The 26,534-nt window shown below is 35.3% G+C and overlaps 1 protein-coding gene across 5 annotated transcripts; it reads left to right on the top strand.

The window, feature by feature from the left end:
- Positions 1-1,779: 1,779 nt before the first annotated feature.
- On the top strand, positions 1,780-26,434 carry LOC127788301 (uncharacterized). Of its 5 annotated transcripts, none has more exons than XM_052316434.1 (6): positions 1,780-2,048; positions 4,141-4,582; positions 7,737-8,044; positions 21,669-21,725; positions 23,360-23,823; positions 24,939-26,434. In XM_052316434.1, exons 2-6 carry the CDS (start codon positions 4,215-4,217, stop codon positions 25,245-25,247), a joined length of 1,506 nt encoding a protein of 501 aa, XP_052172394.1. In that variant the 5' UTR covers positions 1,780-2,048; positions 4,141-4,214; the 3' UTR covers positions 25,248-26,434. The 5 variants fall into 5 exon arrangements, with proteins under 5 accessions (XP_052172394.1, XP_052172396.1, XP_052172392.1 ...); XM_052316436.1 differs by having other exon boundaries at positions 21,672-21,725; XM_052316432.1 differs by lacking the exons at positions 1,780-2,048; positions 4,141-4,582; positions 7,737-8,044 and adding exons at positions 15,906-16,030; positions 17,472-17,914; positions 21,263-21,570 and having other exon boundaries at positions 24,939-26,417.
- The last annotated feature ends 100 nt before the right edge of the window (positions 26,435-26,534 follow it).

Raw genomic sequence — 26,534 nt, forward strand, 5'->3', positions numbered from 1 at the left:
ATTTTTAATCGAATACTATTCTTTTTACTTGATTAATTTTTGGTTTTATTGTTTTTTTTTTTGTTTTTTCTATTTTATCAATTTGAGCAACTATTCGATTAATTCAATTTGATTTTGTAAAAGGTTTGATTTATTTAATTTGAGGAATTTAATCGATTTGCTAATTGAACTAACCAAATGCTCATCCAAGTGATTGTTGATTTCGAAGGTTGCGCGTAATGGTATGCAAATGAGGTAGTTTGTGCGTTTGCCTATCATTTAAATTATAATTAACTCATCATATAGTTCAAATTACTCAAATAATAACCCCACAAGGTTATCTAAGCTGATTCTTGTTAAGATTTTAAAATTATTTGATATAAATTTGAGTCTTATTAACAAGATGCGAGATGTATTTTTCGACTAAATTCTTTAGAGATGCCCACATTATGTATGGTGGGGTTTGTGTGACTTGCGCATTGTGTGGTTGATGCACTCCATTCATCACGTTATGTGATGGGATTTGTGCATGTATTGTCAGCTTTTTGTAGTTGTTGTAAGGGTTTCATCTACTACATGAGATTAGTTGGACAAAAATTCAAAGATCCAATGTTATAAAAGTAAAAATTACTCAAATTGTAACTTTTAACAGTTTTAACTATTTTTGAAAAAAAAATAGGAACAATAATATAATTTTTTTTAACAAAGTCATTTAAAAATAATAAAGATAACTAAAAAAATAAAAAACCTATTTTGACCAACCAAAACTAATGAAAATTGAAAAGCCAAACTTTACAAACTAATAAAAATGTAAATGAAACCAATATAATATTATATTGGTTTCTAGGTACATGGACACTGCGTAATGGATTAGGAAAACTTGTTCGGTGTTCCCAAACTAATAAAAATGAAAAAAAAAAAAAAAACTTACATCAATTCGACAAGCATTCAAGAAATATAATATCATTCCAACTGAGCATAACATTCTTAGCCTAACACCTTGAGATAGCATATATTGTTTATCTCTCATGCATTTGGATGTTTATGAGATTGTGAGTTTGATTTTGTTTTTGTGCGAAAATATACAATTAATTGTGTTTAGATTTTCAAAATTTGACTTGTGACGAACATTTCATTTTATTGAAGAGTTATAATCGTAGTATCAATAAAATTAACTTTAATAATTTTCTTCACAAAAGCATCAATTTTAAATTCACAACTAAGATTTTATATTTTAGAAAGTAATAGCATTATTTATAAAAAAATATTTAAAAAACATACTTTTTCCCTCCAATGTTCATAGTTATCCTAGGAGCAAATGGATCTAAATGGAGTGGCTCGCATTCATATTATCATGCCCTAAGTATTTATACATAATATGAACATATTACTTAGTGATTGATTTAGTTGTTGGGTCTAATTTTATTGACCCGATTAACATCTATTCAAGTTCAAATATTATAAAATCGAAACCAATTCAATTCATAAGTATCTTAATTTTAGTTTTATTCGTTTATGAGTTTCTCTTCCTGCAAATATAATTCTAATAATATCTTAAAATATTTTTTTAATTAAGATTGAAAGGTAATTAATGCCCTAAACCTTAATTACCAAAATTAAGATTCACACACACACATATTTATATATATATGTATATTTAATAATAATAAAATAATTTTTAATCTAAATTGGAACCAAAAAGTCATGGCCGAAAGGGATTAAAACCTCATTGGACCATATTTGCTCCAAAATAACACTGCCCAATAAAGTAAGGGCCGGCCCAAAAGGCTTACAGGAAAGGAGGAGTCCTAAAATGGGCCTAGGGCCCTGGGTATAAAATGAAAGGGAACCCTAGGGTTCACCCCAGTTTCCACTCCAGCCGCCACATCCAATCTCCGTCAAGCTCGTCTCTCCCCCTTCACCGATCTCTCACTCTCTTCTTATTTTCTCTCATTTGATATGCTTGTTTGAACGGATTCGGCTGTGTTTTCTATGGCTACACGGCGGTGTTGGTGTCGTTGGAGGGGCAAACCGAACACTGTCGGATAGGGTTCGTTCACCGCCATCAGGTATAACCACTGTCCCTCGATTCCATTCATATCGGTTGGTTTTTCACTGAATATGCGTTCGATTTAACCGAGTTTTGTTGTTCGGGTTCATTCATGGATTTTGATTTGGGGATCTCTAGGTTCTATGTTTCTTGTATACATTGCAAATTTACGTGGTGCGATCATTCGGATTTCGGTTTGGGCAGTAGATATTTTCGTATGCAAGTTGATACCGATTCACATAGTTTGGTATTGGGAATTCTTGAATGAACTTCCGGATTGCCAGGGAACGGATTACGGAACCCAACTGTTTTTGGGGGAATTGACCGTCCCTTCGAGTTTTAGACACCATGAAAATCTAAGAAGTTACTGATGCTTAGGCCGATTAAGGGACTGTTTAGCTGTGGAAAACAGCCCCAATTTTCCAGAAAGTTACTCCACAGAAAATAGAAAATTCGAAAAATTGTTCAAACACAAAAACTTTCCAAATGGAAAACTACTAAAATGAGTTTTTTAAGCTTTCCTTGTTAATTTGGAGATCTGACAAATGCCATTTTCTAAAATTTTTCCACAATTCATCTTCATCTTCATCTCCTTCTCTAACACAATTCACACGAAAGAAATTAAAACATCTCCTTTTTTAGACATATGTTCAAATTTTCTAGATTGAAAATTAGTTTCTCCATTTCTAGGACTCGAACAAATTTTCTGTAGAAAACTAGAAATCATTTTCCACAACTATCAGGTGAACAATGGAGGAGCCTGGTGCGTCTGCTTTTCTTGTTCTGTTTGTTTATTTTCCTCTTCTATTAGGGAAAAATGACACTCAGGAAAATATAGCTACTGAGTTTGTTAACTCAAATGATCAATTAGCTGACATGTTTACCAAATGCCTCAGAGTCCAAGAGTGAGTTATATTTGCAACAAGCTGGGTGCATATGACGTATATGCCCCAGCTTGGGAGGGAGTGTTACCATATAGTGTAGAGTATGAGGACATTTATGTAATTATGTGTATATTTCAATTCTTGTATTCTTTGACCTATTATATTTACGTGCTCAGGAGCATATAGTGAGATTGACTAATGCCTGTCTGTAGGTTTCTGTTTCTTTCTAAAATTTGTGCTTGTTTCTTGAGAATTTACTATTCTTTCTCAAAAATTGTTTGGATGCTAATGTTGTACTTTCCTTCTTTTCTTTTTACAATGTACATGTATGAGTTGGCATATATATATATATATACTGTTTAATTATCCTGCATATAGTTACTTCCTGTTTGATTTTATGCAAATCTATTATCTAATTTCATATGCATATAGGTTGACATTTTTATTGGTTTTTTTCTGCTTTAGGTTATCATTTTTTATTCTCTTTATCTCTAAATATATGGATATATATTTCTCTATATTTTTGTGTGTATGTACACAGCTAAATTGTATATCTGTAGACACAGTAAAGAGGCACACAAAACTTATATCTGTGCGTGTAAAAATTTAATGGATTTGATGCTGGCAATGCATTGAAATTTAGACTATTACTTACCAGTACCTTCTTGCACACATACTTGGATTCCCATAGGTCACTGAGGATAATTACTTCCAGAAATAATTAGCTTTTGATTGACAAAAGCAAAACTTAACCTTGTTTTATTTTTCTGTTTTTGATTGTCTGCAACCTTCTTGGTAGTGATTTGCCCAAAAATCTCGTCAAATTGGGGTTTGTTTCAGCTGCATTCTTAATTCCTATCAGTTATCAAAATAAGGAGCTAATTTGGCATCGTGTAATTTATCTTAAGATGAATTAGATACCTTGCAAAATAATAGTTCCTTATTTCCTCATTTCTTGCTTTCTTTTCGTTTCAGTTCTTGCTTTATTTCCTTTAGATGTCATTTTTGTTAGTATTAATAATTTCCATAAAATTGTATTGCAAATAACTTTGCAAATGATTGTACATTTTCTAGTTTTGGTTGAACTTATGTGTTTGAATCATACTCTTCTTTGAATCTTTGCACAATGAACAATTTAATAAAAGCTGCCCCTTTTTATTTTTGTTTTCTTGTTTTTTATCATCAGCTTGAAAAATTTCCTAATGAATTGGTTAAATATGGTTCTAGGCTTGTTATGAAGGAACTTTATTTCTTATTGCAAGACATTGAAAAAGTGAGCCAAATTCTAAAGATATTACACCATGCTTCCTGTTCAACCGCCAGTGGAGATTGATCCAGAAAGTAAGGTGCAGTCCAGTCCAGAAGCTGCAGCACACACTGCAAACAGTAGTATAGTGACCAAAGGTTTGGCACACACACATAACTCTGAGGACACTATCATTGAAGTGGAAGATCAATTTGACGAACAAATTAAGAGTCCAGAGTGTGTTGGTGATAGCAGTGTGGCTGAGGAAGAGGACCCAGATGCAACTGATTGTTCAAGCTCATTTGAGGGCACAGTGTCTGGGACAGAAAATGGTTCTGGATTGAGTGATGCTGAAGTTGAATCATGCTTTTATGACGACAATGGCTGTGCATATGGTGGCTCTAATAGCATCTTTGCTATAAGGTGATTCTTGTTACTATGAATAAGATTTTCATTTTTCACTGCAGTAACTATTGGAAATTATTTAAATTAAGATTACTTGAACCTGTTTGAGAAGCAACATTTGTGAATTAGTATGTATTCATGAATCATGACCACGATTAATTAAAGCATGCATTCCTTGCATATAGCATTCATGCATCTGGATGGAGTCACATTCATCCATCATTGCATATACTCATTATTCAGTACATGCATCTAATAATTTACACATTGGAATATATTTATTGTCATTAATTGTTAGATCCCTTGCACATTGGGAGGCTTTGACTATCTTTAAGAAGCATTTATGCCCTCTAGGCCTAAAGAGTTAATTTCATTATTTTCTGTCTCTTCAGTTCTAACATAAACTTCAACGTTTATGAACTTCTGGCTGTTGGATGGTACTTCATTTGGATGTATTTTCAGAAACAGTAGTGCGTAGAATCATCAATGCACTTGTACATAATGCTTGACATTCTTTTGTTAGCTGATGGTGTGCATGAATTAAGTGCTAGTGCAATTTACATGAACCTCATAGAAATTCTAATTCATTACATCTTTGCACAGGTGATAATTTGAATCACCCAGTTATGTCTCTAAAACAATCAGGTCTCTAAAACAATCAGGGTAAGTTGGACTAGCATTCTGATTTAAGTCAAAAACATATCAATTATCTTCATTCGTTGCCATCTCATGAAACTTTTCCTTGTGAAGATGGTGTTGGAACTTTATCTCATCCTTTCCCTTTGCTAGAAGTTGTGTCAGGAAGGGCATCTGCCATCCAGCATAAAATTTTGTCACATTGTTTGTCTGCATGCAGTTTTATGTGTGTCTTTTAAAAGCCAATCAACATTATGAATGTCATTCCATTGACCCTAACTTGGGTAAGATAAGGTGCAGTTCATGGATGTTGATGATGAGCATTCTGATTTATTCCCCAAGCTACTGCCTTTGGAACACATGTATTCTGACATACAATGTTCTTCATGGACCATTTCTTTCTGCTAAAAAACTATGCTACCTCTTCATATCCTTTGCTAGGAATATATTTGATAACCCAACTTGTACACATAATCCTGCAGTCCTTCCTTAGAAGGTTATACTTCCTAGGCATAGGCTACTTCTTCCCATATGGTTAGTAATGGGCAAAGATATTTTTGCTTTCTTGATCCCCTGATTCTTAACCAATTCCAGTTTGCCCTGGGATTTTGCATTGGTTGGATCATATTTTGGCAAGTCTCTGGAGAAAGATGCTGTTTCTATTAGAGTTAGTTATGAGCATAAAAATTACTCTCAGCCTCAATGTTTGGAAATAATGTGGTCTGAAGGTTTTGTTGTACAATATTTTCCTTAATTGGCTCATATACAATTAAAAAATAGTACTCTCTCTCTCTCTCTCTCTCATATGCTTTTCTCATGTTATCTCCATAAAACTAGCCTCTTGGGAGTTGGGATAGAAAAACTCTTTATAACTAAGAAGTTATCATGTATTAGATTAAATATCTTACCTTCCACTTTTTCTTTGCCCACCTTTTACACAAATTATGAAGATTCTTTCTTTCTATTTTTTCCTTTATTTTGGTTTGGTTTTGTTTTGTTTTGTTTTGTTCAGATCATTCTCTTTTGTCTCCTTTCCTTACATATGAAGTTTCTCTAATGGAAATTCTTGTATCTGTAGAGTGACAATAATGTTTTATTTTATTTTCATTGCTCCAAAAGGTTATTTGTTTGATGAGGGCTTTGAAGTTTTGACATCAACAAAATTTAAGTAGGGAAACAGGAAAGAACTGGAACCACCCTTTCTAGACCAGAGGAAAGAAGGTTGCAACAAAGAACCAATTAGGTTATGGGTTCTTGAAAACAATTAAAAAGCACTAAGAGTTTTATCAGTCTGGCTATTCATTTTTTTTCAATGGCTTCCCACTTCCCAATGAAAGTGGATTTCAGGTCAACCAAGCGTATCGAGTTGGACTAAAAGTCTGCTGTTGGAAGTAGTGCAACTGTAACTGGTAAATAACACTGAGTAGGGTTCTAAATATTACTTGTGCTTTCCAAATTTGGTGTAATTTCCTCCCCAAAATACAGTATTGGCCATGGGTCACTGCTTTTTATGTTTATTCATTTTTATCAAAGCTGATACTATTGAGATTATCTGTCAATCATAATGCTTGGACATGAGAGTTTTATCATTATTCATTTAAGCTATGATATCACCAAGAAGTTGCATGAGGAAACTACTTTCTGACGTTGAGTCCTAGATTCTAGGACATCTGCTCCAATGTTGGAGTCTTACACATTAACTGCATTTTCTATTTATGTAGGTCTTTTTTAAGCTGGTGTACTTTGACGATCCTTAGGCCTGAAAGTGGCTGAGACATGTTTTGATTTTTACACGAAGATGATAATGTTTGGAGTTGAGAGCTATTGGGGTTTGCATTTATGTGTCTTTTTTAGGGTGGGGAGTGGGTTGGGGTGTTATTAGGATAGCTAAAGTCCTCAAGAGGAGGGGGAGGATGAATTAGAGCCCTGACTGCCAAGGATGGCCCTTATACTGGTCTATCCTACTCATAATGTCAGTTGCATCTACCTGGTGAGATAAGGAGGTGGGTTTTGTTGTATCTTTTTAATTCTGGCCTTATTGTATCTGTCATGAACCAAATTTCAATGGTCCTAATTCCAAGGTGGGAATTTCGGGGGTCTGTGACTGTTTGACTGCAATAATTTACAATTGCTGGCTTCTCATCAGAATGAGTGTCAGTCATTAGATATCTTGACAATGTTGGGGAGTTAAAGTGTGATACCAATTTCTGAAGACAATTGATGGTCTCAAGTGGGGAAATCTGTGACTTTTCATACTTGAAAGTGTAGTGAACATAAAATTAGGAATAGAGTGGTACCCATGCTATCTCTGAATCATTATGCAACAGTTTTGGTTTCTTCACCGCTTTTTCCAGGTGAAGAAAGTTAAACTGCTTGAAGTAAAATACCAGAGGTTTATCCTTTTCTTTTGCAATCACAGATGAGGCAGTTGTGCATTTAGACTTGATTCGGGTCATTTGCACATCCATGAATTTATACATGATTCACATCAAGGTTGCATTAAAAATTCAAACTATTTGTGCTTCACAATTCTCAGGAGGCAGTTAACAAGCCACTGGAGGAGCTTCATACGTCCATTGATGTGGCGATGCAAATGGACAGAACTGAGAATTAAGGAGTTCCAGTCTCTTGCTTCAAAGTATGCAGGAGAACTTGCTGCATATGATCAGAGAAAAAAGTTGGAAAAAGATCAATCTACACAAGAAATTTCTTGTTCAAAGTCGTTACAATTTTCTTTCCAAAGTCCTGGGAAAAAGGTGATGGAGAGGAGGAAGAGAAAGAGGGTTGAAGATGCAACTGATGCAACATCATATATGTCCCAACATAACCTTTTCTCCTATTTTGGTGAGAATTTTCTTATCTGCAACTGCAGTAGAGTAATGTGGTTTTTGGTCCTTTTTTTTTTTTTCCAACAATTGTATTGTGACTCTAGCAATCCATGTGTTGCTGCAGATCCAGATGGCACTTCTGTTGAAGAAGAAATTGGTGATCCAGGTAAAAGTTTCTGTTATGCTTTAATTATATTCCTTCTTTAACTGATGTGGATTACCAGACAAGTGCAGAATGCAGGTGGGGTGTGAATTCTTTTTCTGATAGTTAAAATATATATCAAAAGCACTGCCTTAAAGATGAACTATGTACAAAACAGAAATTTCACAGGCTAAAACTAAATCAACTCATCCAGAAGACAAGCAAAAGAAGAAATAGAAAAGAGGGACAGAGCTGGACGTTCACAATGACAGAGGAGATAGAGCCCTTGAGGAAATGAATGGGATGTTCCTCTCTTTCAAAGGTTCTCGTATTCCCTTCATACCATAGATGCGAGCCACGTTCCTGAAATTGGAACAAGAAACCTAAACTTTTTCTCAGCCAAGTGAATCCAGAACCGAAGCTGATAGGACCAACTGATAACCAGTATATGAAAAAGAAACACCAAATTTCTTTTGCCATCAAATGATTAGTGAGAAAAGTATAGAGCTAATTTTTTCCCCCCCTGTGGGGGCGGGGGGAGGATGTTAAGATTGGATAAACTCAACCCTTCATGTTATATATGCAAATTGCCATCTGCATCCTTCAATGCTTTTGTTCATTTCTGATTGAGATTTTCTTCTTCTTAATATCATAGTATGCATCATGTGGATAATGGGAGGTCAATGGGGCAGTCTAATTCTCGAATGGCAGGAAAGATGGTTGTTTTTAACTTGAAAAGATACTATTTGTATAGGTTTAAAATAAAAAATGGTGTCCTTAGTGCACGAAGCTCCCTACTTTTTTTTTTTTTTTTTGGGGGGGGGGGGGGGTGTTGTTGTGCAGGTTCATTTCTGTGAAGTGGCTGTTTCCCCAACTTGAAACCGTGACTTCGTCAATCAGTCTTAGAAAAGCAATCTTACCATTGTAACGAGGCTTACCCATTTATAGAGGTCTAAAATAGGTCTTTGAAAATTCATGTTTTTCCTAATTGCTTGGTTTCTGGTTATTCATTGTGAAATATTTCAAGTGATTATTTGAGAATTGCAATTATGTCATATGGAAGCAACGCATGGCTGTGGCATAGAATGGAATACTCCGTACATAATAAATGGTATTTTGAAACCTATAAGAGTAGTGTGATTATTTGATGACATTGAAAAGGATGAGAGAAAGGGATGCAGGATAGAGAAGTGGGAATAGGAATTAGAATTATTTCTTTTCTTTATTTCCCTTTTTCTTTTGTTAATCTTTTAGTTAGTAGGTTCCATAAAATCCTAATCAGATTGGGACTATGACTTTTAGAAACCTAATTAGAGTAGGGTTATGTTTATTAATTACCTATATATAGTAGTTTAGAATGTAATTGAAGGTAGCCTTGATTATTGATATTGATGGTGTTTTTAGTTCTTAGTTTATTCTTGTGTTCTCTCTCTTGGTTTTTCATCAATTAGTATCAGAGCTATCTCTTGGTTGATCATTCTGCTTCAAGAAAGGTGAGGGCATATTAATTAAGTTAGTAGCATATGGCATCTGCATGCTAAGGCTAGGCTTGTCATACTGGGTGGGGCATCACACTACTAATATTTGCTGGCATGATGTTACAGTATGGGACTAGTCATTACAATCTATGTCCATGTATTTATTGTTCATGTCCATATATTGCTGGGCTCTGAAAATCAGACTTGACTGGTCACTGGACTGTTCCAAGTGGGCAAAAAAGGGCAGTTGAACTGTTTGTGCATGTTGAGTCCATTCCTAGTTGAAGGAGGCGAAATGATGGAATGTATAATAGCCAGTAATCCAAAACTATGCTTTAATTGAGAACAGGAAAACTGATAGGTAGGCTTGCTTGACCAAATGATTACTACTTTTAGTAGAGAAATAACTAGCATCTAGATACATTCTACTAGACAGAAAACAGCAAATATGTTTGATTAGGCAGAGGAGAACTGTTTCTTCTCATAAGACTTAGCCCCTATTAGTGGTTTATTTCTGTGACAATCTACTTCATATTTTGCCAATATAAGTTATTTAATGCTTGTTCTGTGTCTTTTTTTTTCCCTTTTTGTTCTTTACTGGCGTTGAATAGGTTACAGCAAAAGGTGTTAGTTTCTATGTGCATCTCTTTTTTATGGTTGCTGCTCCATTTGAGTGGTTCCATATGAGGAAGGGTTTGTGAGGTAAAGTATGGTGTTCACCCATTCCCTAATAGGCTTGCAGCTTAAGCGTTGGGGGAACCTAGTTGCTAAGACTTCCAAAATCCCTCATATGGTATCTATGTTGGGGAAAAGATGATTTTTAATGCTATGGACAATCATTTGCAATCCTCAAAAGGGTTCTAGGGTTTGTATTATTGTAAATGGACAGTAAAGCTTAAGGGCTTGCTTAGATATGAAAAACATAATTTCAAGACTATTTGTTAAGAAAGGCCATTATTTCCAGCAAACAGTAATTAAGGAATGAATATAATTTAGGGTAAATTATATGAAACCCCCCCTACACTTAGGGTCATGTGCAACTTATCCCTCTGTGCTTTCGATTGCATTAAAAAAACCCCTTACACTTTCAAAATGTTGCAATCAGTCACATTTTGTTGTTATTTTACATAATTTTATGCAATTTACTAGTTAATTAATGCAAAATTTTGTATTTTTTTGATGTATTGAAATTATGTATGTAGAATTATGTATTTTGTATGTTGATTATTATACAAAATTATGTAAAATAACAACAAATTGTGGCTAATTACAACATTTTGAAAAGTGTAAGGGGGGTTTTTTGATGCAATCGAAAACACAAGGGGGTAAGTTGCACATGACCCTAAGTGCACGGAGATTTCATATAATTTACCCTATAATTTATTTTCTGTTCAAATGGTCAGAACATGGAATTCTTTACTAATTTTCCATTTTAAAAAGTGACAACACCACCACTACTTGCAAAATGATTATGGAAATTCCACTTTTCCTACCAGGACAGATGTAGGTTGTTGGGCATAAAAAACTACTTGTCACGAGTGGTTTTAAGTGGACATAGGACCAATTGCGTGACAATCAGTTCTATCCAGCACTTTAAAAAAATATTAAAAACTGTTAGGATTTTATGAGCCGCTGGTGTGACTGGCGTGTGGCTCTTGAGCTCCACTTAGTAGCAGTTAGTAACTCACCTGTAAAGCTGTGGGGTTTCCTGTCCTTTCTTCCCACTCTCTGTGTGCCTCTCTCTCTCTCTCTCTCTCTCTCTCTCTCTCTCTCTATCTATCTATCTAAAGCTCTAGTGTTTATATACCCCGCTGGAAGCCACTAATCTTTAACATAGATAGTGAGTGCTATACTTGGTTGCATTTTGTTTCTCTTGTGTTTCTCTTTTGGGTTTTCTCAATGTGGAAGATGGAAGCGGTTCAACCTGCATCCCGTGTTCGAAGATTTTTTTGTTCTTTAAAATCTTTTTCTTTTTTTTTTAAGTATTGAACGTAGAATTGCTCATGTGACCAGCGATTCTATGTAACTTAAACCTGCTTCTCCCACAAATTACCAAACATGTCCATTACTTAGAGATTGACACAAAACAGTAGTGAAAAAACAAATTCCAATATTTCTGGAGAAACACAATGGAACTTGGTGAAATTCATGATACTCTAAATTCCAATATTTCTAGGGAAGCACAATGGAACTTGGTGAAATTCATGATACTCTACTTGAACATTCCAGACAATGAGTTGTTTCACAAGTCTTGGATATTTAACATCATTTATTTCTCTTTACCTTTTCTATAAATAGAAGTGAATGATAAACTAGAATTTATGTATCCAACCCCATGTAGTGGGATAAAAAATTGGTATGATGATGTTGACCTTTTCTATAAAAAGAAAATATTAGAATAAGAAATGAAATCTAAAGTTAGTTTATTTCAAATGAGAGATAACAAGGCAAGGTGTTGTAGAGCTAACACACTTGTGAAATTATGTTCTTGCTTTGATACTATAAATGTCTTCTTTAATACTATTAATGGGTGCATTCTGTTTCTCCGTTCCTACTTGCTTGAATCTAATACTTTCTAGGAGCTTATTTGCCTCATTAATTGTTTAAAACCTTTTATTTTTTAGCATCTAATATTTATTGACTTTTATGAAGTCTTATTATTTGTGTAATAAAGAAGAAAAATAAAGAATTAATATGTTTTATGAAGTTTCTCCTAAGCACTATTATTTTCCCTAATAACAACATGCTAAGCTTGATCAGGCTGTTCTTGAATCAATCAAGCTCCATGTTTTTTATGATTCAGACATTCTCGCAGCCATTAACGGCTTCTTTTTTGCAGCTGAGAGCTCCCAGAAAATGTCTTCCAACGCTGATGGGCCACTGGATTCACTCCTTAAGACTGGACTTGGGGGTGGAACAAAGGAATCTCTGGATACACGTGGTGGTAATGACGGGCAGGAGTACTGGCGGCGGTTTAGGGGTGTGAGGAGGCGGCCGTGGGGGAAGTTTGCGGCAGAGATACGGGAGCCCGGCAAGAAAGGCTGTAGAGTGTGGCTTGGGACCTATGAGACAGCTGAGGAGGCAGCGCTGGCTTATGACCGGGCCGCATTTAGAATGCGCGGCGAGCGCGCTTTGCTCAATTTTCAAGACCCGGTAACCACTGAATAAAGCTCGGCGCAGTAATATTTGTTGGATTCATCCATATCATCGACATAGATTGAGCTCTTAAAGAGTTTACCTGTAGCGATAGCCATTGCTTATACGGCAATCATTTTACGTGTTATTGCATCCATCAATCCCAGGAGGAAAATTACGTATCTTGCACCCTGTGCCGGGGAACAGCCAAGCAGGATCCTGATGGTGGGAAATTCGACGTGACTGGAAACTTAGAGAAGCAATGCACGATGTCTCGTACGTGTGTGAAGCTCTGTATCATTTTTACTAGTCTATAAACGTTCTTTTGTCCTGTATGTGTGTGTGTGTATGTATGTATGTATGTATAGTAGTACGTTGTACAGACTAAGTAGAAGGAAAAAGAAGGGTAGAGGAGGAGGAGGAGGATATTGTTAACCTCAACTTAGATGCTAGTTTTTTGGTTCGAAATGACTCGCATCATTTCAATCAGTTGGGTGTCCAAACTGGTGGGGTTCATTTCTCAATTTGGTGCTGTCTGTAGTTTGGTTACCATACACGAAAGATGGGCTACATTGCTCATACATTCTGTAAGGAACATTTTAAGTACACGAGATTCTCATTTTACCATCAAGAACTGATAAAACGATGGGTTGTTATAGTAGAGTTCCCCCCCCCCCCCCCCCCCCCCCCCCCCATATTGTCAACACATGGCTTTCTGGCAGCTCTACTATTGCTACAGGGCTCTCAGAATGTTGATCGATTGAACTTCACTCACGTGCTATTAGTGTGTTGTTCAGGGAAGGCAAGCAAAAAGTGGGCTTTCCTTGTTCTATTTTCAACTTAAGTGTGTTGTTTTTTATTGCGTTTGTTTTATTTCATCATATTCATATTTAACTTTATTGAATCTAAGTTATCTTCATTGAGTTTGGGTTATCTTTATCACATTTGCCATCTCTCTCTCTCTCTCTCTCTCTCTCTCTCCTTTTATCACTCTCACATGAAGGCCATAAGCTCAATGGCTAAGTGATAATAAGTGTATATTATTTTCAAATAATATGTATTTTTTATTATTATACCTTCTTATTTTTAGTATTTAAACAATATGATTGATTAATGATAAATACTATATTTTGAAACGTTTAATCAATCAATCAAATTGTTTTAATGCTAAAACTAAGATATAATAAATACACTTTATTTATACGCCACATGATGAAACTTTGTTTAGCTCATGTGGGCTGAGTGTTTCCATGGGATTATGAAAATTAGTTGAGATGAAGATTTGAATACTTTATGTTATAAAAAAATAAAAAATAAGACATATCGAGCATAAATATATATATATATATCTATACCTGTTTTCTCAATGTCGTTATCATCTTCCGTTGCTTAGTGTGGATTAGTGTCAATTTGGGTGCTACTTTTATCCTTGAGCTTTCCATCTTTTAAAAGGTAACAAATCTATGTTTTTCTTTTATTTTTTCTTATGTTTAGTAAATCAAACCCATTACTTTAGTACTAAAGATGTAAACAAGTTAATAAGTTAGCCTTTATTCGCTTTTTTTTTTTATTTGTACGTGTATAATATGAATTTTTCTTGTATTTAATAATTATATCTCCATCAAAAAAGACAAATTAAGCACATATACTACACATATACGTGTGAACACATTTTTTTCTCAATTTCTCTATCAACTTTGATTTTTTGGTGTTGATTAGGGTGCTACTTTATACATCTACATTCTTTTTATATTATTTTAACTATATGATCTAGCCTATTTGATCGTTGAAATCGAGATTTTGAATTTTGAATTCCTCTAAACTGTTTTGGACAATACTTGGTATTTTCAGGATCCTTTATTATTTATTTGGAAAGGAGGCAAGGGCATGCTTCTAGATTGTCCATGTTTCAATTATTAAAGACGATAATACTTTTCTTTTTGGAATTTGGTTTCCATAAAATAACCTTTTGTTGGGTTCTAGTTTTAACCTATAGAATTCTTGACATAATTTGAGATTTAGTTTTTATGTTCTCAGTTGTGTGTCAAATCTCGAAATCCTAAATTTACTCATTAAAACCTAAACCTTTATTCTTTAATTTCTTATGCAACTCTAATTTTTTTGTATCGTTTGGAGTGTTGTTTTCATTCTTGAGCTCTGTCGTCTAAAAGGTAATAAAATTCGATATTTTTTTACATGATTTTAATTATAGAATCTAGTCTATCTAATCCTCCATGTCCAAGTTATTAATTTGAGTCCCCTTATTATATTTTAAACAATACTTGATACTTTTGATATATTATATTTTATGGAGATAGTGACTGAGAAAAAGAAAGAGAGAAACAAAAAGGAGGAAATCATCTTTACCGCATGTGTCGCCTCTACTATCACAAGAGGATATGAGAGAAAATGTGAGAAAAATATAAATATGTAAAAAGTAGAAAAATTAAGGTATTTTATCATTTTAAAAAATTTAATTCAGTAATGATAAATAAGTTAATGCAACATAATTTGTAAAATTAGCCACGTCTTATTTTGAGTTTATATAACTAGCACAAAATTGACCCAAGTAACTCGTGTTGAAAATAAATTAAATAATTAAAAAGTATTATAAAAGGTATTAATACTTTAAAAATATTTTTCATTTGAGGGAATATTATTATATTACATTTATAATTTTTAATGTTTTGTAATTCCTTAATTATATTTATTAAACATGCAGTTAGATTTAATAATTTATATTTTTCATAAATAAATCTGTTTAAAATTAATATGTTTTATTTTATTAAACAAGTTAATTATGTCAGTCATATAAAATATAATAAATAGATCAAGTTTCAATCTACATATATGATGTGTTTAATTAATCGAATGACATTCAAATCTAACTCTAAACGGAACTTTAGATCTTAGGTCGATAAAGAGAGACGTAGAAAATGGATAAGAGTCAAACTATGTAGACGTTAAACTAATTTGAGATAAGAAATTTTTAAATCTAAATTTAAAAGAATACGTAGGGAAAGATAAAAAAATAAAAATAAAATAAAAAAGAAAAAGACAGTATTGAAGGGGAGTTCTTTATTTCTAGGTTATATATACACACACATGTTTGTGTGTATATATATATATTTATATATATATATAACGTTTAACTTCCCCATTCTCTCTACACTAAGCGCACGCTCTCGTTCTCTCGCGGCATCCCTCAACTCGCCGCCCTGCCTGCTTTCTGGGCTCTTCTTCTAAGGTATCGGCGCGGGTCCGCCGCCGCCGCCGCCTCAGTCTCTCTATCTAAAATTCCCACTGAACTTGCTTCATCTCAACTCGCTCATTTCTGGGCATATCAATGTTTGCTTCCTTTTCTGTTCTTTTTTCCGGGCTCTGTCGCTGTGGCTACACTGTTGCATGCTGAATCGTGGGTTTCTGTTTGTTTCCAGAATTTGTGTTTGTTTGTTGGGAATTTTTACTCTTCGTTCTCTTGCTTAAATTGTTTGGATGCTAATGCTGTTCTTTCCTTCTCTTCTTTTTACAATGTGCTGGATATGTGGGCATATATAACTGTATATATGCTGCTTAATTATCCTGCATGTGGTTCGTTCCTGCTTGTTTTTTTGCAAACCTGTTGTCGACATATTTATTGGGTATTTTTTTTGGTTTCTGTATTAGATTAGTGTGTATGTAAAAATATATCTATATGTGTGTTTATGTACACTGCTAAATTGTATATCTGTAGGTATGCATGTATCTGCACATATAGGCATAGTAAGAGGCACGCAATCTCTCTTCTGTATATATAAAAAACCAATGGATTTTAAATTTAGACTGTTGTTTCCCAGTACTTGTTTTGACATTTACTTGGATTCTCTTTGATCACTGAGGATAATTACTTCCAGAAGAAATTATCTCTTCTTGATGGACAAAAGAAAAAAATTGTTTTATGTTTGTGTATTTGATTGTCTGTGAACTTGTGGATGATGATTTGCCCTAAAATCTGGTTAAATTGGGGTTTGTTTCAGTTGTATTCTTAATTCCCATCGGTTATCACTATGAGGAGATAATTTGGCATCCTGTAATTGTCTAAGGGTGAATTAGATGCCTCGTGGACTGTGGAATAGTTCTTCTATTTTGTTCCTTCTTTCTTCTCGTCTTCTATTTTTCTCTTTCCCTAATTGTGTCAATTTTGCAAGAACATCCATAAGTTCCATAAAATTGTATTGCAGATAGCTTCATAAATGATTATGCATATTCTAGGCTTGGTTGAACTTACGCCATGTATTTGAATATACTTTTCTTAGCACAAGGAACAATTTAATAAAAGCTGCCCCTTTTTATTTTTGTTTTGTTGTTTTTAGATTTCCCTCTCATCTGATGTCATGTATTTGGATATACTCTTCTTAGCACAAGGACCTATTTAATAAAAGCTGCCCCTTTTTTATTTTTGTTTTGTCGTTTTTTAGGTTTTCCCCTCATCTAATCTTTAGGAAACTATTAAAACTGATGATATCCAATCCCCTCCCAGAGCCAAAAATAAAATAGGACAAGATGACCACAACCAAAGAGATTCTCACATCTGCAATGTGTACTGTGTCTGCTTTGCTGTTAGAGTCACCTTGGACAGTCATTTGTTTACTGCTTACATAATTTGCTCCATCCAATCAGTAACATGAATTGGTTGAATGTGGCTTTAGGTTTGTTATGAAGGGAGCTTTATTTTTTATCAGAGGACATTGAAAAAGTGAGCCAAATTCTTAAGACATTGCATCATGCTTCCTGCTCAACCAAAAGTGGAAAATGATCTTCAAAATAAAGTGCATTCCTTTACAGAAGCTGCAGCACATGCTGCAAACAGTGGTATGGTGACCAAGAGTTTGTCACACATACATAACTCTGAGGACTCTATCATTGAAGTGGAAGGTCAATTTGATGAGGAAATTAAGAGTCCAGAGTGTGTTGGTAACCATAGGGTGGCTGCGAAAGAGGACCCAGATGCAACTGATTATTCAAGCTCATTTGAGGGCACAATGTCTGGGACAGAGAATGGTTCTGGATTGAGCGATGCTGAAGTTGAATCATGCTTTTATGATGACAATGGTTTCGCATATGATGGCTTTAATAGCATCTTTCCAATAAGGTATGTTTTCTCATTAATGTGCATAAGATTTTTTATTTATCACCGACATAAACTGTTGGAAATTATTGATATTAAGATTACTTGAACCTGTTTTAAGCATTAAAGCAACAATCATGAATCAGTATGCATTCGTGACTCCTGACCTTGATTTTGTTGAAGCATGCATTCATTGCATAGTTAGCCTTCATGCATCTTGATGAGTCATCACGTATGCATTTAGTCATTATTCTCGTACATGTGCCCAATAATTTACACATTGGAATGTAGTCGTTATTGTCATTAAATACTAGATCCCTTGCACATTGGGAGCTCTGACTATCTTCAAGGAGCATTTATACGCCTCAATGTCTCAAGAGTTAATTTCACTATTTTCCATCTCCTTAGTTCTAACATAAAACTTTGATGTTTATGAGCTTCTGGCTGTTGGATGGTAGTTCACTTGGGTGTATTTGCAGAAACAGTAGTTCGTAAAATCATCTCTGTGCTTCTACATAATGCTCAAGTTTACATGAACCTCAAAAGTAGTTCACATCTCCACACAGATCAGCAAAATTACATCAAAATTTGCATGAACCTAATAGAAATTCTAATTAATTACATATTTGAACAGGTGATAATTTGAATCACCCAGTTATGTCTCTAAAACAATTAGGTTAAGTGGGAATAACATTCTGATTTAAGCCCCAAGCATTCTACTACCTTTGGCATGGAAGTCAGTGCCTACACATGTGGCATACAGTGTTCTCCAAAGATCATTTCTTCCTGCTTGAAAACTAAGCTACCTTGTCGTATTATTTGCTACGAATATATTTTGATAAAGCAACTTGTACACATAGTCCTTCCGTAAAAGCTTCTGCTCCCCAGGCTTATGCTACTTCTTCCCATATGGCTGGCAAGATGTTTTTCCATTTTTGATTCCCTGATTTTTTATCCAGTTACAGTTTGCTTGGGATTTTGTAGTGGTTTGTCACGTACTTAGGCTATTACGCCTTTATGAATAACAAGTAGATTGCATAGCTGGAGGAGTGTTCCAGCATGGCAAGTAGTACAACTTGTATTAGATTGGTTACCGTTTTGGCGCCCAATCTGTTGCTGAGGATCAGTATAAAAAGGTCTGACCCAGCCATTGCAAAGACAGGAAAAATCAATCAAAGAAATTCAAATTCCCTCCTCAATTCTCTCTCTCTCTCTCTCTCTTTCTTTTTCTCTCTCGAATCTTCCCTCTCAATTCTCTAATTCTACACCTTCTTCCCTCATTTTCCTGCCTAATTCATTCTCAATAGGCTGAGAATTTCTCCTGTCAGATGGTTGGATCATTTTTTGACTAAGCCTCTCGAGAAAGATGCCTCTATTTCTATTAAAGTTGATTATGAGCATAAAAATTAGTCTTAGCCTCAATGTTTGGAAATAATGTTACAACTGAAGGTTTTGTGACTTTTGTCATTCAATGTTTTCCTTAATTGGCTGATATACAATTCAGAAATAATACTCTCTCTCTCTCTCTCTCTCACACCCCCCCCCCCCCCCCCCCACCTTTTCATGTTATCTTCATAAAACTAGCCTCTTGGGATAGAAAAACTCCTTAAAACTAAGAAATTATCCTGTATTAGATTAAATATCTTTCTTCCTGTTTTTTCTTTTCCACCTTTTACTTAAATTATGAAAATAAAAAGGGGGTATATATGATTCATCAATTTCCCCTATCTTTTTATATTGTTTTTTCTTCCTAAAAAATTAAAATACAATGCAGCTTAAGTTTTTCTCTTTTCTAAGAGAACAAAGTTCTAATAATTTTTTTCTTTTAAGGTCAAGCTCATCAAGGCAAGAGTATTTGACCAATGGACCCTTATCTTTCCCAACCTTCTTGGCATAAGTGTTTTAGTTACTATGTGTCTGTCTTTCTATTTTTTTGCCTGTTTTTTTGTCTTTGTTTGTTTTGTTTTGCTCAAATCCTACTCTTTTGTCTCCTTTCATTATACATTAAGTTTCTATATGGCAATTCTTACATATGTAAAGTGACAAAATGTTATCTTATTTGCAATGCTCTAAAAGGCTATATGTTTGATGAGGGCTTTGAAGTTAACATCAACAAAATTTAAGTAGGGAAAGGGGAGAGAACTGGAATCACCCTTTTTAGAACAGAGAAAAGAGCAAAGAACTAAGGCTTCATTTAGTCTAGTTATTCATTTCTTCACTGGCTTCTCAATGAAGGTGGAATTCAAGGTGAACTAAGCATATCAAGGAGGATTAAAAGTCTTCTCATCTGTGTCAGAAGTAGTGCAATGTAACTGATAAATAAGATACCAAGAAGGGTTCTAAACATTAGATGTGCTTTCCAAATTCGGTTTTATTTCCTCTCTGAAGTACCATATAAACAGTTTTCCATGAGTCAATTTTATGTTTATCCATTTTTATCAAAAGCTAATGCTTTTGGGATAATCTGTCAATCATAATGCTTGGACGTGAGAGTCTTATCATTATTCAGTGAAGTTATGATAAGTTATGATATTATAAGAAGTTGCTCGAGGAAACTACTTTCTGAAGTTGATGTCAGATTCTAGGACATCTGCTTCAATTTTGGAGTCTTACATATTGGCTGCATTTCCTCATTATGTAAGTGTTTTTTAGCTTGTGTGCTTTGATGATCCTTGGGCCTGTAAAGCGGCTGAGACATGTTTTCATTTTTGCAAGAAGAGGTTACATCTTTGGAATTGAGAGCTATTGGTTTCTTTTTCTTTTTTTTTAAGGATGGGGAGTTGGGTGGGTTGTTATGTAGGTGGGCCAAAGTCCTCAAGAGGCAGGGCAGGATGAGTTGACCCCCTGGCCTGAGGCAATGCCAAGGATGCCCCATACTTCTGGTGTAACCTACTCCTCATAATGTCAGTCACATCTACTTGGTGAGATGAGTAGGTTGATTTTGTTGTAGATTTAACTCTTGCCTTATTGCATGACTGCAATAATCATTGCTGGCTTCTCGTAAGAATGATGTGTCAGTCCTTGGATATCTTTACATCCTGGACCGTAAAAGTCTCTGAGGCCATTTTCTGAAGGCAATTGTGGTTTCAACTAGGGAAATATGTGATCTTGCATACTTATAATTTCAGAGGATATAAAATTAGAAATATAGTGGTACAATCCTATTTATGAATCGTTCTGGAATAGTTCTGTCTTTTTCTAGGTGAATAAAGGTCAAATGGTTAAAGACAAATACCAGAAGTTTATCCCTTCCTTTTGCAAAGACAGATGAGGCAGTTGTGTATTTGACTTGATACAGGTCATTTAAACATCCATGAATTTATACATGATTCACATTAAAAATTCTAACTACCTGTGCTTCACAATTTCCAGGAAGAAGTTGACCACCCACTGGAGGAGCTTCATACGTCCATTGATGTGGCGATGCAGATGGACAGAACTGAGAATTAAGGAATTTCAGTCACTGGTTTCCAAGTATGCCAGAGAACTTGCCGCATATGATCAGAGAAAACAGTTGGAAAGAGATCAGTGTACACTAGAAAGTTTTTGCTCAAAGTTGTTGCCATTTTCTTTCCAAAGTCCTGGAAAAAAGGTGATGGAGAGGAGGAGGAGAAAGAGGGTGGAAGATACAACTGATATAGCATCTTATATGTCCCAACATAACCTTTTCTCCTATTTTGGTAAAAGTTTTCTTCTCTGTAATTTTTCTGTAGAATAATGTCGTTTCTGGTCTTTCTTCTCTAACTATTGTGACACTCTAGCAATTGATGTATTGCAGCAGATAAGAGGTCTGATCCAGATGGCACTTCTATGGTAGAAGATATTGGTAATCCAGGTAAAAATTTATGTTATGCTTTAATTCTATTATGAAAGAAAATAAAGCTAAATGTTTTTTTTTTTTTTTTTTTTTTTTTTTGGGGGGGGGGGGGGGGGGGGGGGGGGACAGGGGAGTTGGTTAAGACTGGATAGACTTAACCTTCCATTTCTTTGCTGAATACTTAACCTTCACGTTGTATATGCAAAATTGCTATCTGCATCCTTAATTGCACATCCTTGAACTTGCCACCATTCTTCTTCACAAACAACACTAGTGCTCACCACTGAGATAAACTAGGGATGCCTTTGTCATTAACTGGGTCACCACATATTCTTGGCCCTAAACTGCCAGTTTGGCCCAGTGTTCTTTGTGTAGTTGGGACTTGTTCTGATTGCTAATTCTTGGGTTAATTTGAGAAACGGGTTAGGCTTGAATTTCATAGAATTTTGTAACAAAATTTTCAATCCTTTGTTCACGGGTGCATACATAAAAGTTGGTTGGAATATAGTTGTTTTATCTTTTATGTGGTGGTAGACATAGATTGGTTACAACTGGATGGGGCCAATGTTTATTTATAGGCATTGGCCCCTTAGCATGCTGCTGAACAATTAATGTGGGACATATGTGCCTATGTACAATACCCTATATACCCTAGCCGCAAGGCCTGACAGGCTTTGGGTTGTCTGCCTGGTTGTGGTGGGCATTTCCTGCGTGCCAATGCCTGTCTAGTATGTGAGCACCTAGCCTCCCTGGTATTGGAGTGCTTTTGTGTGCACACTACTTAATGATTGCATGTACCTGTTAGGATTGTCATGGGTATTGGGAATATAATTATGTGGTTCATGTTTTCAGGCTTGGGATTGTAGTAGTAGTGGCTCAGATGAATACAATTAGGATAAGTTCATAAGTTTGCCATTTTCATACATGGACAACCACATATGTAGTGATCCTTTTAAATAACCAGCAGCTTTGTCTATTATATCTTTTAAGTAATTGTGCAACCACCTCAGCTGTGGAAATTGTGGATTTTTTTTTTTCAAAGCAAAATCTGTCCTATTTGAACCAATTTTATCAAAGCCCTCTATTGCTGCAAACTTTTGGGAATATGAAAGGGTTGTTTCCTTGGGGGGCAACACGTCAACCAATAACTTTCAGGTGTTGTTCGCTTGAACCAATTCATTTGATCAAGAATTTTAATCTCAGACAGAAGGAACTTGTGGTTCTCTACTGCAATTTAGCATGAAATTGTGGCCTGGAATCATGTTTTTAGAAGAGGCACTTGATTTGGGATTTTTTTTATTTTTATTACGTTTTTAGGCACTGGATTTGATATAAATCAGTCCCACGCAGACTTATTTTGTTAAAAAGGAAACTGCGAACTACCTGGGCAGTTCTTACACCTTCCACTAACACCATTGCTATTGCTGCTGCTGCTGCCACAATGCATAATTTGAAACCATTCATATTGATATAGCTATTTAAATATGCAAAAAAGAGAAGCAAATGATGTTGCGCAAACATTCCTGGATTGTTTTCATGTGTTTTCACGGTTTTCACACAGGTACATCATAATAAACATCTTGGTGGTTGTACTTTCAAGCAATGACACTGAACTCTGAACTTTTGTCTTTGTATTTCTTTGTTGTAATTAGTCTCCGCACAGCAAAATGCCGACGATCATGATGAGTTTGACTTTGGAGATGACTGTGTATTTCATGACTACAATGATGAAAATGACTCATTAGAGCAGATGCTTTGGAAGATTGAAAGAGCACAGACACATGTTGAGAAACTTAAGTCTCGACTTGTGGAGGTGTTCGCTGAAAATGACATGCAGTTCTTTTCCTTTGGGGATCTGCCTGTTCTTGTGCCCTATGATGGACAGGCCAGTTCTAATCACAGTCCTACTTTTTCTGCTGGCCATGAGGACATGGAATTAGTCGGATTTGATGTTGCCAATCTGCATGATATTGCGGATTTTATTATTCCTGAATTCATGGCTCAAAGCTATAAAGAAGCTGTTTCTGTTCCGGATATTATTGAAAGTACAGTTAGTCCGTTGTCCTCAGCTGATGTCACCATGAATCAGCCACAGATTGGAGACTTTGGTGAAGCTGTAAGTTTTCTTTATCAAATAAATTAGTTAGAACTCAATTTGTTAAGCTTCAATCTAGTGATCACAGTTAAATTTTGTGTACCGAAAGTAACTATAAATCCGCAGGAAGTTTGGCATATTGAAAAGTGCAAGAAAACCTTGGTTTTGGTTTTATGGAATTAGCTTATCAGGCATAAATGAGCTCCTTTTTGTATCTTTAGTGCCATTTTCACTCATAAAATCAAAGGAGTTTAAAATTTCTTTGGCTTGGTAATCAAAGGAGTTCAAGTACATGTAAGATTTGCACAACTGCAAACAGAATGTTTTCTGTATTAATATAAATTTCTTTTCCATTAAATGCACTTTCTATATTAATGTTTATCTGAACTCTAATTTTCTAATGCAAATCATAGAACCTATTTCTTTTTTCATGCAAATCATTTTTTTCCCCAAACTCCTCTGTTTGTTAAGTGTTTTCCCTGAATTCTTACTCTTTTGCATATTGGTATAAACACAGCTTTTTTGTGTGATTCCAGGCTAGAACTTAGAGAAAGTGATCACTGCAGTGTGTAATTTTCTGACTGATCAGTCAAAACACATCCAGGGACACTAGCGGAGGAAATCTGACATGTATTGTAGACTATCTCCAGTTTTGGACGCATTTGTTTTACCTGCTAAAAGGGCATCCCTAGTGCACAAGGCTCCCTGCTTTGTGATGGTTGGTGAGGGTTGTACTCATATACAGCCATCCCCTTACTTTTTGGCAAAGCAGCTGTTTCCACAACTTAAACCTGTGACCTTGTCACAAAAAAGAGCATTTTTTGGTCACTTCTTATTTTGCTTTTAGATAAATAGGTTATTATAAAAGGCTCTCATATTGGTCCAACTTGGCCTCTTTTGTTGTTAGGACTGCACTTGAACATAATTATTTAGCTCATTATCGTAAATACACGGATGCATGCATACAATTTTCACATATGTACACATTCCTATATTGTAAATGGTACAAATAGAGATTTTTTCACTTTGCAATGATTTGGTTCTTGAAGGATGCTTTGTTTTATTGATGTAGATGGAACCATAAGAATCATTTTTATCGATTTATTTATTTGTTTTGGCAATAATGACATCTACAGAGTATGGATAATGTCCTAGCATATGATCAAGCAGCTGAAGTAGAGAGGCACACTTCCAGAAGTACACAAAAGAACACCACAGGGAAGCTCCAGGAACAAGAGGAATGCATGCAAGAAAGCGGCAATCGTTCTGTCCCAGATATAGAGCCTGACCTCGGTGCCAAAACTGAGACACCTCTGAATCCATCAAGTCTAACGTCATGCTTAGCTTCAGAGATCCATTTTCCCAAATCCAAAAGAAAGAGAGCAGAGCGTAAAGTTGGTTTGGGCAGATGGAGCACTGATCCTTTGTTGCGCAATAATCAGTAAGTTGGAATTTTGTTGGCTTTGAACTATCTTCATGTAGTTACCAAAACTGCAACTTTTTGATAAAATGTAGCAAGCATGGCCTGTAAAATTGTGGCACTGGAGATATAAATAGTTTTATCTATTTACAAAATGTGGTCTTAGATGCAATTGGCTCAGTTTTAAGGAACACGTGTCACGGAGCCACCGTTTTTCATCTCAGCCGCGGACTGGTCTGTTACTGCTGGTGGTCGGTAGCGAAATAACTGGACCTCAAGCTGTTTGATCACAATTCCTTAACGTTTGTACCTATATTAGCAAAATGTTTATGGTGCTTTACTGCTTTGAGTTTGAGGTCCAAGCATGATAGGTGGAGGCTGACTGCTATGGTTAACCTCTACGATGGCGAAAACCAGTTTCCTGTTTGATGTCTGATGTCGAGGAGCACGAAAATAAGGACCGAGCTTAATCCTCCTGGAAGAGGGTCCTCTTTAGCTCTCATTCCCAACGGCATTCTGAACTGTCTTGTATTGACTACTGAGTCTGCAATGGTTCTATTGATTCTAGGTGATAAAGAGCTAAAGAGGACCCTCTGAGCTTCATTGTTAGGATTGTATATGCAGCATGTATGCTGTTTCTGCAAAATGTTTGTATGATGAATGTGTGGTTGAAGGGTACTAAATTTGGAAGGATCCAGCAGCAAGGAGCTAGCTCTAAATGTATGCCAAGCTTTTATCATAGCTGTTTGTCAGGCATGCCCAGGGGTGGTTCTGGATTGTTCTAGTCCTTTCTAGGTTCCAGAATGTTCTAGGGTGAATATTGTACATAGTTGTGAGTACATTGGTTCTAGAATTTGATCCAGACCTTTTTTTGTCGTTTCGTGAAGAGGGCGGTAAGGTTTGGCTTAAAGTTTAAGACGGTACGTAGAGTATAGATGTAAATGGGTCTCCATTAATCCTATTTACGCTCTACTTTTTGTCTTTGTTTGACAAATGTCTTCCAAAAGGGCTACTCACCTTGAGAATGACCCCTTCATTTCCTTTTGTGCTATGAGGGTGGGAGCGCCAGGGCTTCCCAACAAAGTGGACAAAATGATTCCAATGGTCTAACAATGGCATGAAAGGGGGATGAATTATGATTTCTCATCTTCATAGCTACCCTTTTCATTCCAACAGTGAAGTTTTTTTTTTTTTTTTTTCTTTTTTAATGTATAGATCATCCAAATTTAACACAAATTATATATTTGTATTGTTATTTATGACATATATATGTGTGTGTATATATATATATCTTTCTGAAATTTCTTATGTA

The sequence above is a fragment of the Diospyros lotus genome, chromosome 13 (genome assembly GCF_014633365.1).
Source record: "Diospyros lotus cultivar Yz01 chromosome 13, ASM1463336v1, whole genome shotgun sequence".
Taxonomy (NCBI): Eukaryota; Viridiplantae; Streptophyta; class Magnoliopsida; order Ericales; family Ebenaceae; genus Diospyros; species Diospyros lotus.

Bases quoted from the DNA above. Each gene is read 5' to 3' on its own strand.
- LOC127788301 (XM_052316434.1), top strand. From the start codon at position 4,215: ATGCTTCCTGTTCAACCGCCAGTGGAGATTGATCCAGAAAGTAAGGTG. The intron at 8,045-21,668 runs GTGAGAATTTTC...GATGTATTGCAG, and splicing joins TAACCTTTTCTCCTATTTTG to CAGATAAGAGGTCTGATCCA. The intron at 21,726-23,359 runs GTAAAAATTTAT...TGTTGTAATTAG, and splicing joins AGAAGATATTGGTAATCCAG to TCTCCGCACAGCAAAATGCC.